The following is a 20,843-nucleotide window of genomic DNA, read 5'->3' as shown; positions in this document are numbered from 1 at the left end:
TATTTTGGGTGCCTGGGTGGCTCAGATGGTTAACCGTCTGCCTTCAGCTCAGGTCATGATCCCAGGGTCCTGGGATCGAGCCCCACATCAGGCTCCCTGCTCAGTGCAGAGCCTGCTTCTCCCTCTCCCTCTGCCATTCCCTCTGCTTGTGCTCTGTGGCTCTATCTCTCTGTCAGATGAATAAATAAAATCTTAAAAATAATAATAATAATAAAGTGAACATATTTAATTCTTCACATGTTTTCTCAAACTGGGGTCCATGGCCCAGGAGGATCCTTAGGACATTTTCTCAGGTGTCCATAGGTCCTAAAATTTGAGAAATACAGATTATAACTAAATACCTTCATTTTATTAGTCCAGAGAAGTCAGTAAGTTGTCCAAGGATAGCAGAATTAGAGCTAGAAGACAGATGTCCTGATTTCCAGCCCGGGATTCTTTCTCACTCTATATACTGCCTCTCTAAGAGGAAAGCAAGCAGGACTTCTAGGTCCTAATAAGTTCTTTGATTTTTCTAATCATATATTTCAAAACAATCTAGTTTACCCCAAGAGCAGCAGAGAGGTGAACATCAATACAAAGTGAATAAAACAAATAGATAAAAAGGAAAAAGAAACCACCACCATGCCTCTTTAGCTGTGTAGAGAGCTGGGAGCATTTGCCCGGATACTGACCTTTGAAATGCAGCACATTTTCAGTGATGCTGATGCCAGGATTCTGTGAAAAGAGACCAAGGATGCGAGAAGGGCATTTTAATAGGAGAAAAATGAAATTAAAACCGGGGCTTTCTTCCCTCCATCCTTCCCCCTTAGGGACTCGGCCTCCTACCTGGGCCTCCCCCAGAAAATATATTTAGTTGTTTATGCACAGCTCTGTGCAGGGTTTCTCTACGTCTATCTGTACCCATCTGGGATTGTAGGCATCTGTAAGAATAACCCGAAGCTGCTCCAACTGTGCAGAACAATCAAATACTGAATCAGTCCCTTCTGATAATGGCAAATGGTACAAAGGTGCTATGGGAGGTGTTTCCGGGGAGAAGGCAGAGCTCTAAGACTCAGTCCCTGAGCTGTGGAGGCAGAGTCCTAGTGGAACAGATGATGAGTCATTTCCTGTCAGAAGATCTCAAACAGTATCAAGTAATATGTTCAAGACCAAAAGAGTAGTAAAAAGCAGTTAAGTGCTTTAAGTGTTAAGAGAGCAAGCACATCAAGAACAGGATGGCTGAGGAAAGTGAGACCTACACTGCAACATGAGGAATAAATTCATTACAGTAGGTAGAGAGAAGGGCTGACGATTACAAGGGATTTCACTCAAAATGAAACAGACAGTGCCCTCGCCTCAAGCTCCGAGCTCTTAACCCCCATCCAAACCAACTCTCCAAATTGTTCACTTATTCCCAGAAGCTGCTACATGACTTTAAGAGCATAACTTAAAAGTGATACTACTCAGCTTTTTTCAATGGATGAGAATGACTCACCTCCTACCCCAGCCCAAAGTTAATAAGCAAGGAGCAGCATGTTTCTAGTGCTGGGACGAAGTCATTTGTTCTCCTGCGGGCTCAGCTCTCTGTGCTCCATCATGCATGGAAGGAAACCAGCAAATGATATAGAGAGAAGATTGGAGAAGGGGTGGGGAAAGGGAGCCTAGTGCTCTATTCACAGCCAAGACTGTTAGGAAAAGGGAAAGAATGAAGGCTGGGGGGAGGGGGGGCGGGGAGGGAGCATCTGAGCCAAGCTTTATGGTGAGAACCTCCCTAGCGGGAGTATAGACTTTAGGTTGAGATGCATACCCAAAGGAGCTACAATTCTAGATGATCTCTGTGGCAGGAACAGGGAGTTAGGGAACCTCAGCAAGAGAGGCTACACTTCCAGGGGCATGGTTCCTCGGTAAGGGAAACAGGGTTTTGATATAGATATTTTCATTAAAGCTAAAGTTCTAGAATGTCTTGGAGGTAAGGTTCCCACCCAGGTCACTTCTTGCCCAACTCAGTGGGTTTCCCATACTCTAAATCACTTGGGAGGAAAATGGAATGAAATTGAATCAGTAGTTGAAAAACTTCTGACAGACAAAAGTCTAGGACCATATGACTTCACCGGTAAATTCTACTAAACATTTAAAAAAGAATTAATAATACCCAACTTCTCAAACTATTCCAAAAAATTGAAGAGGAAGGAATACTTCCAAACCTATTCTATGAGGCCAGCATTACCCTGATACCAAAACCAGACACTACAAACAAAAACAGACCAATATCTCTGATGAACACAGAAGCAAAAATCTTCAACAAAATATTAGTGAACTGAGGGGCGCCAGGGTGACTCAGTTAGTTAAACATCATGGTCCTGAGGTCGTAGGATCAAGCCCCATATCACATCGGGCTCCCTGTTCAGCAGGGACAAAAAAGAAAAGGCACCCAAACTGGTAAAAAAGGAAGTAAGATTGTCACTATTTGCAGATGACATGAAACTATATACAGAAAGCTATAAAGACTCCACCAAAAAACTACTAGAATTAATAAATGAATCCCATAAAGTTGCAGGATACAAAATCAATATACAGAAATCTGCTTCGCTTCTATACACGAATAATGAATTATCAGAAAGAGAAATTAAGAAAACAACCTCATTTACACCTGCATCAGAAAGAATAAAATAACCTAGGAATAAATTTTTTTTAAGATTTTTTATTTATTCATTTGAGACACAGAGACACAGAGAGAGAGAGAGAGAGAGAGAGAGAGCGCATGAGCAGGGAGAGAGGCAGAGGGAGAAGCAGGCTCCCTGCTGAGCCAGGAGCCCGATGTGGGGCTCGATCCCAGGACCCTGGGATCATGACCTGAGCCGAAGGCAGACGCTTAACCATCTGAGCCACCCAGGCGCCCCAACCTAGGAATAAATTTAACCAAGGAGGTGAAAGACCTGTACTCTGAAAACTATAAGACACTGATGAAAGAAATTGAAGAGGATGCAAATAAATGGAAAGATATATTCCATGCTCGTGGATTGGAAGAATATTTTATAACGTCCATACTACCCAAAGCAATCTACAGACTAAATGCTATCCCTATCAAAATACCAATGGCATTTTTCACAGAACTAGAATAAATAACCCTAAAATTTATACAGAGCCACAAAAAGACCCCAATAGCTAAACCGATTTGAGAAAGAACAAAGCGGGAGACATCATGCTCCCTGATTTAAAAGCTATAGTAATTACAAAGCTATAATATATATTATATATATACAGTATACTACAAAGCTATAGTAACCAAAACAGTATAGTACTTGCACAAAGACACATACATCAGTGAAACAGAACAGAGAGCCCAGAAATAAAGCCACGCTTTCATGGTCAATTAACCTATGGCAAAGGAGGCGAGGAAAGGACAGTCTCTTCAATTAACAGTGTTGGGAAAACTGGACAGCTACATGCAAAAGAATGAAACTGGACCACTTTCTTACACCATATACAAAAAGAAACTCAAAATGGATTAAAGACTTAAATGTAAGACCTGAAACAATAAAACTCCTAAAAGAAAACAGAGTCAGTAAATTCCCAGACATTGGTCTTTGAAATATCTTTTCGGGGGGTGCCTGGGGGACACAGTCAGTTGAGTGTCCAACTCTTGGTTTCAGCTCAGGTCATGATCTCAGGGTCATGAGATCGAGCCCTGCATTGGGCTCCGTGTTCAGCGCAATCTGCTTCAGACTCTCCCTCTCTCTCTGCCACTTCCCACTGCTTGCATGCACTCTCTCTCTCTGAAATAAGTATTTTTAAAAAAAAGAAAAGGAAATATTTTTTTGGATCCTACTCTTCAGGCAAGGACAACAAAAGTAAAAACTAACAAACAGGACTACCTCAAACTAAAAAGTTTTTTGCACAGTGAAGGGAATCATTAACGAAACAAAAAAGCAACTCACTGATAGGAGAAGACATTTGTAAGTGATAGATACCATAAGGGATTAATATCCAAAATATTATCAAGAACTCATCTACAACTCAACATAAAAAAAAAATCCAATTAAAAAATGGGGGGCGCCTGGGTGGCTCAGTTGCCTTTGGCTCAGGTCATGATCCTGGAGTCCCGGGATCAAGTCCCATATCGGGCTCCCTGCTCAGTGGGGAGTCTGCTTCTCCCTCTAACCCTCTTCCCTCTTGTGCTCTCTGTCTCTCATTCTCTCTCTCTCAAATAAATAAATAAAATCTTTAAAAAAAAAATGGGCCCAGGATCTGAATAGACATTTTTCCAAAGAAGACATCCAGATGGCCAACAAACACATGAAAAGATGCTCAACATCACTCATCATCAGGGAAATGCAAATCAAAACCACAGTCTCACCTCACACCTGTCAGAATGGCTATTGTCCAAAAAAAACAAGCTCGGTGAGGATGCAGAGGGAAGGGAGCCCTCGTGCACTGCTGGTGGGAATGTAAATTAGTACAGCCACTATGGAAAACAGGATGGAGCTTCCTCAAAAAATTAAAAATAGAATTACCATACAATCTAGCATTTCTACTCCTGGGGATTTATCCCAAAGAAAATGAAAACACCAATTCGAAAAGATACATGTACCCCTATGTTCACAGCAGCATTATTTTTAACAGCCGAGATACGTAAGCAACATAACTGTCCATCCGCAGATGAATGGATAAAGAAGATGTATACACAGTGAAATATCAGCCATCAAAAAGAATGAAATCCTGCCATCCGTGACAACATGACTGGACCTAGAGGCTATTGCACTAAGTGAAATGAGACAGAAAAAGACAAATACTGTATGACTTCACTTCTATGTGGAATCTAAAAAACAGACTCAAAAGTACAGAGAACAAACTGGTGGTTGCCAGAGAGGAGAGGGGCAAGGGGGTGAGTGAAATAGGTGAAGGGGATTAAGAGGTACACACTTCCAGTTATAAAACAAATAAGTCACGGTAACATAAAGTACAGTAAAGGGAATCTAGTCAGTAATACTATAACTTTATATGGTGACTGATGGTAACTAGACTCTGCAGTGATCATTTCATAATGTATACAGATATCAAATCACTATGCTGTACACTTGACACTAATATAAAATGTCAGCTATAATTCTTTTAAAAAAGAATATATATTCCTGCCAGCCCCTACTTTGGTTGCATCTCTCAAGCTTTATATATAGCATTTTCATTATTATTTAGTCTAACATATTTCCTAATATTATACTTTCTTTCTTGACACATTGGGTTAGTGAGAAGTATTTAATTTCCAAACCCATGAGATTTCCTCGTTATCTTATTATCAACTTCCATCTGAACTGTACTGTGACCAGGGGGCACTCTCTGTATGATTTTAATCCTTTCAGACTTGTGGAGACTTGCATTTGGAAGCTGTATAGAGTTAAATTGTGTAAATGTTCCAAGTGAACCTGAATGTGTATTCTGTAATTTGGATGCAGAGTTCTATACATGTCTACTGGATTTCCTGTTAACTATTTGTTCACGTAATCTATATCTTTACTGAATTTTATCTTGTTATTTTATCAATTACTGAGAAATCACACTATTGTCAACTTCTCTGTTTCTCCTACTTCTGTTACTTTACGTACTACTGAGGCCATGCTAGTTACATATAACTTTAATATCGTTTTACCTTCCTGATGAATTCAAACCTCTATCACTATGAACTGACCTTTCTCTAAAAATACATTTTTGTCTAAAACTCTTACCTGAATCAGCTTAGCTAGATCACAGGGATCTGTGTTTGCTTCTGCCAGGCACCTAGGAGCTGGGCTCTACCAGCTGAGACCACTTTAAACTAAATTCATGACCCTGAGGATTTTTAGATCTTCAAAATTGTGTACATTTGGGCTATATAATCTTTTAAGAGCCAACTCATGATTGTAACTGCTCAAGGACCTTTTTTCCTCTACTTTGCTCTGTGCTAAGGCCTCTGGGGATGGGAAGCTGGGATGCATTTACTTTTAGTTCATCCTTACCCTAACAGTATAATCCTCTGAAGTAGTTTACGGGGAGAAGCGTTTCCTATTATATACTGTATCTTTGGTGGGCTTTGGTCTTATTCTGTCCCCTGCACTCTGTTGGGCTGTTAAAAGCCAAAGTTCAAGTTCATTCAGCTAAGCTAATGTTTTCAAGGCAAAAGCAGTTTCAGCACTCAGCTTTACCAGAGTTCCCACTATAATTTCTAACTTGTTCACTCTTTGATGATTTTAAGATTTTTTTTAAAGATTTTATTTATTTATTCATGAGAGACAGAGAGAGAGAGAGAAGCAGAGGGAGAAGCAGGCTCCCCGCCGAGCAGGGAGCCCGATGCGGGACTCGATCCCAGGACCCTGGGATCATGACCTGAGCCGAAGACAGACGCTTAACCATCTGAGCCACCCAGGTGCCCTGATTTTAAGATTTTTATTGAACATCTTTAGTTGTTTTTAGGATCTGTACAACCTAGCCCATCTTTAACGAGTAGAGGAATTGTGCCTTTGCTTACAAAAAGAGGAGTGGGTAAGGAAGAGGGGAAAAGTGACTTTGAAATTAGATGGACCTGGGTTCAAATCCTAGTTATACCACTTTTTATTTCCATCATTGACTTTCAAATCCACAGCAACTGTCATTACTTTTAAAATAACAGTAACACTGCTTATTTCACAAGATTCTTGTGAGAACTGGATTATAGTAACATGTAAAGAATCTGGTAACTAGTAAGCACTCAGAATCTGGTTGCTTTTCTCCCTCTGCCTACAATGCCCTTCTAAGTTTCCCTATCTGTTGAATACTATTTATCTTTCAAAGTCCAGGCCAAATATCAATTCCTCTTTCTCCTACTCACTTCCAACATTAAAATTAATAGTTTCCTGGGCGCCTGGGTGGGTCAGTCAGTTAAGCGTCTGCCTTCCACTTGGGTCATGATCCCAGGGTCCTGGGATCGAGCCCCTCATTGGGATCCTTGCTCAGCGGGGAGTTTGCTTCTCCCTCTGCCTGCTGCTCACCCTGCTTGTGCTCTCTCTCTCAAATAAAAAAATAAATAAATCTTTAAAATAAAATTAAATTGTTTCCTTACTACTTTGTCTTCACCTTTATTATAATACTTACCACACTGTTCTGCAATTATTGTTTATTGGTTTATCTGCCCCTCTAGACTTGAGTTCCTTGATGGCAGGGACTATGTCTTTTTTTTTTTTAAGATTTTATTTATTTATTCATGAGAGAGGAGGGGAGAGAGAGAGAGAGAGAGAGAGAAGCAGAGAGAGAAGCAGGCTCCCAAGGAGCAGGGAGCCCGATGCGGGACACGATCCCAGGACCCTGGGATCATGACTGAGCCAAAGGCAGACGCTTAACCATCTGAGCCACCCAGGTGCCCAGCAGGGACTATGTCTTATCTCTGAATCCCTACTGTCTTCATTAACTACTGAGTGAATTGCAATTAAATCAATTCATTCCATTTTCATAATTTCTGACAGAACTACAGAGTTCAATGAACTATCTGCTACCACAGCCTTTAGATATTTAGATCTCATTTAAATCATTAGTATTTAGTTCTGTGCATGTGTGTGACTAATATATGCACACACAAAAAGTTATACGGCAAGCATGAGGTTGCTAGCTTTATAAGGGACTGTTTCCAAGATCAGCCCTTGGCTGGCACCGAGAAACCTGGCCTTCCTCCATCCCCTAACAGTTCATTCACTGGGCCTAGACTGTGCCTACAAACAATGTGACTAGTGGTAAACACCAGCTTTCCTTCTGGGAGTCTAGAATTTGGGTACATAGGTGCTGACTTTCTAATGGGCTTCCCTGGGCAGAAACATTACACATAAGTTACTGCAGTTTTCATTGCTGGAAAAAAAAAGAGCAACTCAAGTGTATACCCTCACAGGAAGGATGAGGAGCCCTGTACATGGAATTTCCCCACACTCCACCTATGGTTTTTTGTTTTGTTTTTTTTAAAGATTTTATTTATTTGACAGAGAGAGAGACAGCGAGAGAGGGAACACAAGCAAGGGGAGTGGGAGAGGGAGAAGCAGGCTCTCTGCCGAGCAGGGAGCCCGATGCGGGGCTCAATCCCTGGATCCTGGGATCATGACCTGAGCCGAAGGCAGTGAGCCGAAGGCAGATGCTTAATGACTGAGTTACCCGGGCGCCCCTCCACCTGTGTTTTTAATCCTTCGCTGATCCTGTCATATACCCTTTCACTGTAATACACCTTAGGCAGGAGTACAACTATATGCTGAATCCCATGAATTCTTCTAGTGAATCATCAAACACATAGGTGGGTATTGGGCATCCCTCCTGAAAAAGTGTCTCAACCCAGTATTTTGAAAATTTTTAATTCACTTAAAAAAATTTTTTTTACAGATTTTATTTATTGGGGTGCCTGGGTGGCTCAGTCATTAAGCATCTGCTTCGGCTGGGGTCGTGATCCCAGGGTCCTGGGATTGAGTCCCGCATCGGGCTCCCTGCTCCGCAGGCCTGCTTCTCCCTCTCTCACTCCCCCTGTTTGTGTTCCTGCTCTCGCTGGGTCTCTCTCTGTCAAATAAATAAATAAAATTTTTCAAATAAAAATTAAAAAAAAAGAATATTTCATAGGTGACATGGGTACTTTTTATTTCTTGATATGAGTACTTCTTAAGGCATCCTAAGAGGAGGCCACAGCTTGATCATTTAATTAAGAGATGGGGATTGCCAGAACCCTCTATTTTTTTTTTAAGATTTTATTTATTTATTCATGAAAGACACACACACAGAGAGAGAGAGAGGCAGTGGGAGAAGCAGGCTCCCAAGGAGCAGGGAGCCCGACACGGGACTCGATCCCAGGACCCTGGGATCATGACCTGAGCCGAAGGCAGACGCTCAACCATCTGAGCCACCCAGGCGCCCAAACCCTCTACTTTAAAGGTACTCTTTTTCTTTTGTAATTAGTAAGTAACCTAACAGTGTAATCTCCTATTCTCTAACTATGCTTTTTCCTCCAATGGAACTGTCATCCACTGATAATCCTTGCCTGATTTGGAGGTTGCCCAGAGATGATTTTCTAATTCAATCATTCCTTCTTCATTTTTTAACTGGCATTCTTCCGTAAGGATGAGTTTTCCCTTTCTCTCTCGGTTCCCTCTTTATATTTTAAATTGAAATTTTTATTGAAATAATTGTAAATCCACATGCAGTTATAAGAAATAACACCAAGAGATCCCTTGTACTCTTTGCCCAGTTTCTCCCAAAGACAGTACTTTAACATAACTATAGTATAATATCACAGTCAGGATATTGACATTGATAGGACCGACTTATCTTATTCATAGTTTCCTAGTTTGACTTGTATTCATTTGTGTGTATGTGTGTAAGTACTATACAATTTTATTACAAGCATAGGTTTGTCCATCACAGTCAAGATACTGAACAGTACCAGATCCCTGGTGCTGCCCTTTTGTAACCACACCCACCTCCTGCCCCCTCCCCTTACCTCCACCGCCCAGCACCTCCATCTTCCTTTCCTCTTGAGTATCACTATGGACTGATGGATCTCCTTTTTTAGTTCCCTCTGTCAAAATCCACTACTATTCTTATTCTTTTTGCTGTTCAAATGAGCACAAATTTGGCTGGTGGAAATCCCTTCAAACCAGCTCCTATGCTATTCTGACATGACTTTGTGGCCTTTGACGATGTACTTTCTCTAGCATGGACTTGGAATAATCAGCCATTTCTTCAAGGAGCATTAGTTCCTTCAGCAAGGAATGGTAATTTAGAAAACATGATCTAGGGGCACCTGGCTGGCTCAGTCAGTAGAGCATCTGACTTCCGATCTGAGTTTAAGCCCCATGTTGGGCATGGAGCCGACTTAAAAAAAAGAGAGAGGGAAAAGAAAATATGATCTGGTACATTGAGGTATACTCAATGCTCATTTTTAGTGTCTAGCTAGGAATTTTTAAAGTCATGCTGTCATATTTAAATTTCCAATTCAAATTTACTATTATAGAGCTTCTCATCTTGTTACTCATTATTTTTATCGCTTTTCTTACAGTGAAAACCTTGGTTCCTAATAGCATTAACACATTTATTTATTTGATCCTCAAAAAGTTTCAGAATTATATCAGTATTTTTACTGACAATAAACCTACTGAGTGAAGTACAATGTTTCTTTTTGTCCTTAGAATGCATTCTAGTAAAGAACCAGAGTACTATGCAAAGTTACTTGTATTAACTTATTCATCTGGATGGTTATGTTATCAATTTTATATACACAGGTCCTTTTGATTCTGTCTGTATTGAATTTCAAGATTTGCCACTTTATTCTTTTTTATTAAGTTTTATTTTTGAATATGTAAAATATTCACATTGGTCAAAAGTCAAACTGTAGAAACATACCTCAAACCTATCTCCCTCCACCACATTCCTACTCACCACCCACAAGTAAGCATTTCAGGAGTTTCTGGTTTATCCTTCCTCCATATGTGTGCACACACATTTTCCAAAAACTAAGTAAATATACCCAGATATTCTTATACGTTAATGGTAGCATGTAATATACATTCTCACACACCTTGCTTTTTTTTTTTTTTTAAGATTTTATTTATTTATTTGACAGAGAGAGAGACAGCGAGAGCAGGAACACAAACAGGGGGAGTGGGAGAGGGAGAAGCAGGCTCCCCGCCGAGCAGGGAGCCCGATGCGGGACTCGATCCCAGGACCCTGGGATCATGACCTGAGCCGAAGGCAGACGCTTAACGACTGAGCCACCCAGGCGCCCACACCTTGCTTTTTTCACCTAGATCAATCCTCATCAGTTCATAGAGGTCTCACTCCTCCTTTTTACAGCTGCATTACACTCAACTGGGTGTACATGCTAGTACACATCCCCTGCAATCCCCTTGTTTGGATCCAAATTCTACTTACACTTAAAAATGCGGTTCAAGGGGTGCCTGTGTGGCTCAGTTGGTTGAGCGACCCACTTGTGATTTCAGCTCAGGTCATGATCTCAGGGTCGTGAGACTGAGCCCTGAGTGCGGCTCTGCACTCAGCAGGGAGTGTGCTTGGGATTCTCTTTCTCCCTCTCCCTTTGCCCCTCCCCTCCCCCCACTCCTCTCTCTCTCTCTCTCTCTCTCTCTCTCTCAAAAGTAAATATGTAAATAAATCTTAAAAAAAAAAAAAAAGCTCAAGGCCCACAGCCTTTAGAAAGAAAGCCTACCTCTCCTCTCGGAACTCCAAGAACACTGTACCACTGATTACTCTGCTCATCCTCTCCCCCCACCAAGAGAAGCTTCTTTAAAAGTTATCTATAATCATTACTTCTTCCTCACCATAAATTTACTCTTAAATCCACTCTGATCTAGCCTATATCCACACCACTCCAGTGAAACTGTTACTATCAAGATCAGTAACCTCCATGCTGGCAAATCCAACAGACATACAGTCTCATCACAGTCCAAGCAGCACTGGACACACCTGACCACACTCCACGGAAATGCTCCGGTCCCCTGGGTTCTAGGGCACCATCTGGATTTGACCTTGTAGGGTACTGCTTTTCTACCCTTCGCTCCTTTCTCCTCTGCTCAACTTCTCAATGGCTGAGTAGCTCAGGACTCAATCCTTCCTATCCCCACCAGTTTTTTTTTTTTTTAAAGACTTTATTTATTTACTTGAGAGAGGGAGAAAGCGCACACATGAGCGGGGTGGGGGAGGGGAGGAAGAAGCAGACTCCCCACTGAGCAGAGAACCTGACAACGAGGGGACTCTATCCCCAAACCCTGAGATCATGACCTGAGCCAAAAGCAGCCACTTAACCAAATGGGCCACCCAGGCGGCCCCACCACCAGTTTTTAATATCTATCAGTTTTCTGTCATAAATTGGCAATGTGAAAGGGCCAAATTAAAGCCACAGTATTTTATATGGCCTGCAGAGAATTGCTTTTGTTTTATGTGTGTATTAATTTTTAGTTTGACTTCACCAGCAAGTACTTTCCACCTAGGGATTCTGCAGGAGCTGTCCCCTCTCTCTGCCACATTCGGTCCTCGTACTTCCCCACAGCTTCTTCACAGTTAGGTCTCTGCTCACTTCCTCAAAGAGACCTTCCCTGACAACCCAGTCTGTGGCAGTTCTCGTGATGCCTGATCAGATTGGTCTTCTTCTGCCTTCTCCAAAATGTTATTATCTGAAACTGTTTGATGAATTTGTTCACTTTTACTGTCACTCTTTCACCACCAGCGGTTTCAGCACATGAACTTCATAAGAGGAGGGACCTCCGTCCGCTCCTCCTGACCAAGTCTCAGAGTCTGGAAGACTCTCAGGCACACAGTAAGCCTTTACCTGTATTTGTTGAATAAGTCAAATGTAAAACTATAAGGATTTTTTCTTAACATTTAAAAAAAATCTGGATTTCTAGCTTCTCTTTCACAAATTAGAAAAATCAGATGCCAACCTTAGATCTGCCTTCTTGCATGACAAAAGCTCCCCCCTCAGGATGAACCCTATCCTCTCCAATTAACCACATTCCCCACCCAGCTCACTTCACAAACATTTACTGGGCACTCACTAGATGCCAGGTATTGTTCGAAGTGTTCCACATTACTAGCTCACACACACACACACAGCCCTATAAAATAGGTACTATTATGACGATTTTACAAACGGGCAACTGAGGCTTACAGAGGTTATATAACTGGCCCAAGATTATAAAATCAGCAAGGGGCAAGACCCAAATTCAAATCAAGGCAAAAAGACACCTGGGCTCCTCATCACTACACCATATTTTGGGCATTTGAGTTGGTAACCTCTGATCTATTCTCTTTACCTGGGTGAGCTCATCCTGTCTCAGGAATTTAAATACTATAACATATTAACTGACAATTCCAAAATTTGCTACATTTCTTCAATTCTAAAATGCACATCTTTTTCACATTTAGTATCTCTAAAATCAGGATATATAATACAATAGATAGCAGCACCTGACAAGTAAGTGCTTTGGCCAAGTAGCAGCCATAACATGCCTACCACTGCCTGAACGTGTGTGAACGTGGCTATTATTCCAGATGGCGTGACTAGACAGTTGCAACTGTTTTTCAGTCAACAAGCCATGTAAAGGCCATTTGAGGAAGGAGTATGAGCCCTGGTTCTCGTCTGGAAATATTTTCTTGACATCATCTGGTCAGATTAAGAAAGTGCCAGCTTTGAAACTTATAAATAGGTCATGATGACTTGAAAAAAAAAAAAAAATGCCAGAGAAGACATGAACAGACATTTCTCCAAAGAAGACATCCAAATGGCCAACAGGCACATGAAAAAGTGCTCAACATCGCTCGGCATCAGGGAAATCCAAATCAAAACCTCAATGAGATACCACCTCACACCCGTCAGAATGGCTAAAATTAACAAGTCAGGGAACGACAGATGTTGGCGGGGATGTGGAGAAAGGGGAACCCTCCTACACTGTTGGTGGGAATGCAAGCTGGTGCAACCACTCTGGAAAACAGTATGGAGGTTCCTCAAACAGTTGAAATTAGAGCTACCGTTCGATCCAGCAATTGCACTACTGGGTATTTACCCCAAAGATACAAATGTAGGGACCCGAAGGGGTACGTGTACCCCAATGTTTATAGCAGCAATGTCCACAATAGCCAAACTGTGGAAAGAGCCAAGATGCCCATCGACAGATGAATGGATAAAGAAGATGTGGTATATATACACAATGGAATATTATGCAGCCATCAAAAGGAATGAGATCTTGCCATTTGCAACGACGTGGATGGAACTGGAGGGTGTTATGCTGAGTGAAATAAGTCAATCAGAGAAAGACATGTATCACATGACCTCGCTGATATGAGGAATTCTTAATCTCAGGAAACAAACTGAGTGTTACTGGAGTAGTTGGGGGTGGGAGGGATGGGGTGGCTGGGTGATAGACATTGGGGAGGGTATGTGCTACGGTGAGCGCTGTGAATTGTGCAAGACTGTTGAATCACAGATCTGTACTTCTGAAACAAATAACGCAACATATTTTAAGAAAAAAAAAAGAAGAAGATAACAGGAGAGGAAGAAAAGGGGAGTATGTCAGAGGGGGAGACGAACCATGAGAGATGATGGACTCTGAAAAACAAACTGAGGGTTCTAGAGGGGAGGGGGTAGGGGGATGGGTTAGCCTGGTGATGGGTATTGAGGAGGGCACGTTCTGCATGGAGCACTGGGTGTTATGAACAAACAATGAATCATGGAACACTGCACCAAAAAACTAATGATGTAATATATGGTGATTAACATAACAATAAAAAATTTAAAAAAAAAATGCCAGAGATAATAGTAAGGTACTCTTCCAGAAATGCTGCATTTACTAGTCCTTCTTAATGGTACACAGGATGATACTATGTGGAAAAACATAGACTGTGACATCTTTGAGGTGAAAAGTGATTCAGATGAGTACTCTAAAATATGAAGATGGGGGACGCCTGGGTGGCTCAGTCGTTAAGCGTCTGCCTTCGGATCAGGTCATGATCCCAGGGTCCTGGGATGGAGCCCCGCATGGGGCCCCCTGCTCAGCGGGAAGCCTGCTTCTCCCTCTTCCACTCCCCCTGCTTGTGTTCCCTCTCTCGCTGTCTCTCTATGTGTCAGATAAATAAATAAAATCTTTAAAAAAAATTTTTTAAATAAAAAATAAAAAAAATAAAATATGAAGATGGGAGGCACTTGTGTGGCTCTGTCAGTTAAACATCTGCCTTCGGCTCAGGTCATGATCCCAGGGGTCTGGGATTGAGCCCCATGTCCAGCTCCCTGCTCAGCGGGGAGTCTGCTTCTCCCTCTCCCTTTGTCTGCTGCTCCCCCGCTTGTGCTCTCTCTCTCTCTCTCTCTCTCTCTGTGTCAAATAAATAAAATCTTAAAAAAAAAAAAGAAAGAAAATAAGCAGGCCTGATATCTGAAACTGATCTGACATTCACAGCTAGATCTCAAAATTATTACAAGCTGGTCTAAAGCTCACAGCAAGGCCACTGTGCTCTCCTATTAAACATAAACAAACTCAAAAAATACCAAACTACCTCAGGTTACTCTGAGATCATGATAAAATGACACAAAATAAGGTCAACTCATAATTTTGTCTAAGAACAAGTCACTCGCTATGTCATCCAAAACATATCCAATCACAGAATTGTCCCCACTCTCTAACAGCATCCCATCTAAGATAAATCCCTACTTTCTTAGTCCCTTTCCCAATCATCCAACGAAAGCCTAAATCCTATAATCACTTATTTCTAATACCCTCTTACTGAGACGCCCCACTATTCCCAAAACGTGTTCTCCCCCATCGAAACAAGCAATAAACCCACTTGTTAAAACAAGATGTTTCTCAAAATAGAGGAGCATGGGGAAGGGGGCAAAAATAAAACAAGATGAAATCAGAGGAGATAAACCGTAAGAGACTCTTAATCATAGGAAACAAACTGAGGGTTGCTGGAGAGGAGGGAGGTGGGAGATTGGGGTAACTAGGTGACGGGCATTAAGGAAGATGTGTAATGTAATGAGCACTGGGTGTTATATACAACTGATGAAAACTCTACCTCTGAAATGAATAATATACTATATGTTAATTAACTGAATTTAAATAAATAAAATTTAATTTAATTTTTAAAAAACAAGCTGTTCCTGGTGGTCTTTAAAAGGGCTGGGCGGGGGGAAATTGTATAAAAATGTCCCACTGCAGGGCGCCTGGGTGGCTCAGTTGGTTAAGTGGCTCCTATGGTTCGGATTATGGTCCCAGGGTCCTGCTCAGCAGGGAGCCTGCTTCTCCCTCTGCCTGCCACTCCCCCTGCCTGTGCTCTCTCTCCTTTCTCTCTCTTGCTGACAAATAAATAAATAATCTTAAAAAAAATGTCCCACTGCTGAACAATCGTTAGACTTTCCATTTTTCCCAATCTAATATAAAAAATATATTATCATATTCTAACAAATACTATTCCTTTAATTTACATGTCCCTGATTACAACTGAGATCAAGCATCTTTTTATCTCTTTTTTAAAGATTTTATTTATTTATTTGAGAGAGAGAGAGAGAAACAGCATGAGAGGGGAGAGGGTCAGAGGGAGAAGCAGGGTCCCCACTGAGCCGGGAGCCTGATGTGGGACTCGATCCCAGGACTCCGGGGTTCATGACCCGAGCCGAAGGCAGTCGCTTAACCAACTGAGCCACCCAGGCGCCCGATCAAGCATCTTTTTAGGTTTACTGGCCATTCTTGTTTCCTTTTACTCTGAATTGCTTATATTTTCTGCCCCTTTTTCTAATGGGTTATATGTCTTTTTCTTATTGGTCTGTAGGTGGTTCTTTATATATTTCAGATGCTTGTCATCTGTCAGTGATATGTGCTGTAGATATCTTTTTCAAGCTTGTCTTAAATTAGTTAATCTTTAGGATTTATGTTTTGTGTGTCTTATTTAACACATTATTCCCTGTTCCAATACCACAAAGATAGTCTCCTATATTTTCTTTTAGTAGTTTTGCTTTATGCATTCAGGTCATTAACCCCCCCTGGAATTGACTTTTATGTATGACATAAGGCAAGATCTTATTTTATCTTTCGCTATTTGGATTACTAACTGTCCCCAAACAATTTCCTGAATGGTTCATCCTTTGCCCTATTAATATTCAAAGCCCCCTCTGCTGTACAACACGTTTTCATATACGGATAACTCTGCTCATAGACTCTACCCTATCCTATTGCTCTTTGTGTTTCTGTCTCTCATCTAAGGTTTAATATAACAATAATAATCCTTTCACTTGAATAGCAAACCAGAATTTACAAAGCACTTTCAAATCCATTGTCTAATTCAGACCCCAAAACAATCCTGTGATTAGCGCCTTCACATTTATCTGGATGAAGAAACTGCGCGACATAAGGGTTAAGTGAATTATCCATGGCCACCAGGTAGGAAGTAGAAGCCCAAGACCCCTATCTCATGTCTTTGGTTACCCTCTTTCTCCCAGAGTGTCTATCAAGTAAGGACAAGAACAATATCTGTCAAACAGCTCCCAAAGGTATGTACTTTGTCCACATACAACTAAAACAAACCAAAACCTTGATAAATGAACAAATGCTTTAACAACTATGGTTGTTGGCACAAAGCTGTCTATTATGCTTATCTTGAAAATAAACTCTATTCTGAAAACAGCCTTGCCCTGGCCCCCTGGACTCCAGCTGACATCTTTTTGGTATTCTGTGCCATTATGTCCAATTAGAGAATAACATGGCCGAGCTGTGAGTGACAGACCACCCTCTGAATGTCAGGAGCTTACCTCAAACACAGACAAGACTGCTGTTGGAAGTCTTTACTGGGCACCATTCCTCCTCACATCAATAGCCATTTCTCAGCAGCCACTAGCCCTGCACCTCCAAGGACAGAATAGAGATGTGAAAACTGGACAGTTCTCTGTGTCTCAGAAAGGGAGGGGAGCAGAGCTGATGCCCCCCAATTGGAATGCAACACTAAAACTCAGTAACTGTGGGAAACATCAGAAAGCAGGGGGCAAGAGAGAGAGCTGTCCCACAACCGAGCACCTAGCTAATGAGATAGGAGTAGGCACTCCACAAATGGTTTTCACTGAATAAATGGATTGCTTCATCCAGAGCCTGAATCACAGGTTCGACAGCCCTGCACTGAGCAATTAAGTGAGAAATTAAAAACAAAAACAGCAGCTCCTGACATTCAGAGGGTGGTCTGTCACTCACAGCTTGGCCATGTTATTCTCCAATTGGACATAATGGCACAGAATACCAACCTTGGACAAGGTTAGTCTGAAACCTTGATAAAATGAGACAAAAGTCATTTCATAATTTTGTGTAAGCACAGACAAAGACGTGGCTGCTATGCCACTCCCAAATACCAGACATCCTTTCTGTCTTGGCCAAAATGAGTGACTGCGACTTCTCTACCAATTACTTTCATTCTTTTGCTAGTCTCTCCTCCCTACAGGTAAGATTTATTCTCATAACCAGCCACAGAAGTACCCATTTTCTGACAGCATCCAAAACCTATAATCAGGTCTAACCCCCTTAATGAGACATCATTGTCCCCATGGGCTATGCTCTCCCTTGTTGAAATGAGTAATAAACCCAACTTGTTTAACCACAGGTGTTTCCCTGGCAGTCTTTGGCTGTAGTGCATTGACACAGTACAAATCAGACAACCTAAGAGTCTACGCCTTTCTCTTCCTGGAACATTCTTCCAATCTCAGTTTGACAAGAACACTTCATCTCATTTCTGGAAGTCATTTCTAACTAAACATAAGAGAGGTAACAAATTCCTCTAACACCAGAGACCTGGTTAATATTCAACTTCAATTCTACCAATAAACATACTCCTACACAAAACTTTCTGTCTGTATATGATAATATGCTTCTTCTAGATAGTATGCTCTTGGAAAGCCGAGGCTGTCTGACTCATCTCTGTAAATCTCTAGTACCTCACACATGGTAGAGGCTTTCTTTTATGAGTGGTATTAAAACATTGCTTTGGGGGGGGTGTTATTTTTCCCAAAAATAAAAGGACTTCTCTCTCCCAAAGAATCTTCCATTTTTTTCCTCCACCTTTGCATTTCTTTAACTATAATACATTTCAAATGTATACCTTTCATATTTCTAAATATACCAAATATGATTAACATGTGTTCATATCTCTTAACAAAGAGGTTTAGATCTCTCAAGACAAAACATAAACATGATGCATTCTTTCATTATCCAACTACTTTCCATTTCTTTCCACCACCGCCACCAGTCTATTCCCCTAAAAACACCTTTAGTGTTTGCAGCTTGTATCCCAGAACAGTATATCCTTATTACATGATAACATCTAGAGAGGGAAGGGCCTGAGTTTAATCTGTCTACGTAACACTTGGCTAAATTACTTTTTAAAAAAAGAGACTGTCATAACACATGTTCCACAGTTACTGAGAACCCTCTCCAGATGGAGACTTTGATCCCCATCAACAAAGATTTTGTTTGTTTCCTTCTTTACTGCAACACCCTGGAGCAGAGTAGAGGGGGACAGCACAGACCATTTACTCATCTTCTGATACAAAAGTATAATTCAATCTGGTTTAACACATTAAATGACACAATGCACTGTCCCATCCTATTTAAAGGCTTTCTGGCCAGTACTGTCTTTTTGTTCCAATGGGAAAATGGGTTTAAATTCCAGAAACAAAGATTCAATTCAACAAATTCAAATCCACACCCAAAGAGCACCCACCCTTTGCAAGAAATGTCAGACAGGTGGACAGATAGAAATATGAACGACTAAGTCAAAGGCAGAGAAAGTTAGGTGGAGTGAAGGAGGTTACAAATTGCCATAGATGTCACAGAGAAGTAGTAAGGATGACTGAAGAAAGAACATTCCAGACTGAAAACTCCACGGTTTCTCAAAACCTGTAATCCTGGATGGTTCGGACAGAGGCAGGGGGTACACAGGTCCTGGTATCTCCACCATTTAGGAGGCATGGGCTTGTTCATACAGGGAGCTAAGGAAATCAAACAAATGCTCTACGTAACTTAATTTTTAAGTTCTCTATGCAACTGCGCAAACCTGAGCTCACAGCCTTCAGAACAGACGGAAAATCACTTTCTCCGGGTCTTCCGGATTTTAAAATTAAAATGAACAAGAATGATTTCCATCACTGAACGGTTGGAAGGTGGGTGTGGCCCCTCTGGGGGCAGCTGCGACGGGCCTTGTGAACGTCAGACCGGCCTGGCTGAACCTCTCTGGCCAGCGCCAAGACGTCCAGCCAGGACCCAGCAAGCCACCGTCATTCTGCACCCCCGGCCCAAAGAGCTCATCCTATGCCTCGTAGGGCCTAGGCAAACCCGAACCCCGACGGCTAGGCCTCCCGGGCTGGGCGCGGGCTCCATCAGGCCGCAGGCTGTGAACAAAGAGAAGGCCCCGGGGCAGCCTCCAAGAGCCGCGCAGGACTCACGCAGCATCCGAAAGCACCCGCAGCCCTCAGTGGGTTGCGCCCCAGGCCCGGGATCTACGAATGTTCCTCGACGAGGGCCAGCCCCGGCCCCGGCCCGGACGCCGAACGTGCACCGCGTCGCCGAACCCGCTGGCGCACTGCAAGCTCTTCCGCGCGCACCGGGGCAAAGGGGATGGGTGAGATCGGAAAGTCCCGGGAGCTGAGACCCCGCGTTCGTCCCGCCGGCCGCACCGGCTTTTACCTGCACGTCACTCAGCTCCACGCGCAGATACAGCTCGCGGTGTCGCTGAGCCCAGTAGACGTGCGGCGTCAGCACCTGATTCTCCATGGCCACACTGCCCAGGGCGCAGGGAGATGGATCGCTGCGCTTCGCTGCTTCAGATAGTGGGCGACTGGAGCCTGCCTAACGCAGGCCACAAACCCCGCGCTCCTGAGCGCGGGCACCCGGCCACCTCGAGACACCCTGCGCTCGCAGGCTGCGCTTGCGCAATGAAGATTGTGGGCGGTGTCGGCGCGGGCTCTTGGCCTCAGCTCGGTTCGGGAGGGGGCGGAGCCGAGCAAAGGTGTGACCGGCCCGTGACGCCAGAGCCTGAGGCGGCCGCCTGGGCAATTTCCAATCAGCAGGTGCGTGCATGGCTCTCCGAATTGCCTGCCTGGTTGCCAGGTGCAGACAGTTGGTATGCTACCCTTTGTGTGAAAAGTAGTGTAATAGTAGGAGGAAAAATCATCTATCTATATGCATTTGTTAAGAGTCCGACTCTTGGTTTCGGCTCAGGTCATAATCTCAGGGTCCTGAGATCAAGTCCCCATTCGGGCTCCGCTCTCAGCGGGGAGTGTGCTTGAGATTCTTTCTCTCTCCCTCTGTCCCTCTCCCCACTCGTGTGTTCTCTTTATCTCTAAATAAATAAATAAA

General features: G+C 42.6%; 1 protein-coding gene across 1 annotated transcript in view; it reads right to left on the bottom strand.

The window, feature by feature from the left end:
• HACD3 (3-hydroxyacyl-CoA dehydratase 3) overlaps window positions 1-20,407 on the bottom strand; it is a 46,846-nt gene extending 26,439 nt beyond the window's left edge. The window contains exons 1-2 of the mRNA XM_028100151.2: window positions 20,172-20,407; window positions 672-714 (exon numbers count right to left, since the gene is read on the bottom strand). Of these exons, the coding sequence (XP_027955952.1) occupies window positions 672-714; window positions 20,172-20,258 (130 nt within the window). The 5' untranslated portion in view covers window positions 20,259-20,407. The remainder of the gene's footprint in view (window positions 1-671; window positions 715-20,171) is intronic.
• Between the last annotated feature and the right edge of the window lie 436 nt (window positions 20,408-20,843).

This window comes from Eumetopias jubatus, unplaced genomic scaffold, assembly GCF_037043125.1.
Source record: "Eumetopias jubatus isolate StellerSeaLion01/CBP00866 unplaced genomic scaffold, mEumJub1_p1.0 scaffold_7, whole genome shotgun sequence".
Taxonomy (NCBI): domain Eukaryota; kingdom Metazoa; phylum Chordata; class Mammalia; order Carnivora; family Otariidae; genus Eumetopias; species Eumetopias jubatus.
The sequence above is the reverse complement of the archived record's forward strand: the minus strand, read 5'-3'. Positions and strand labels throughout refer to the sequence as shown.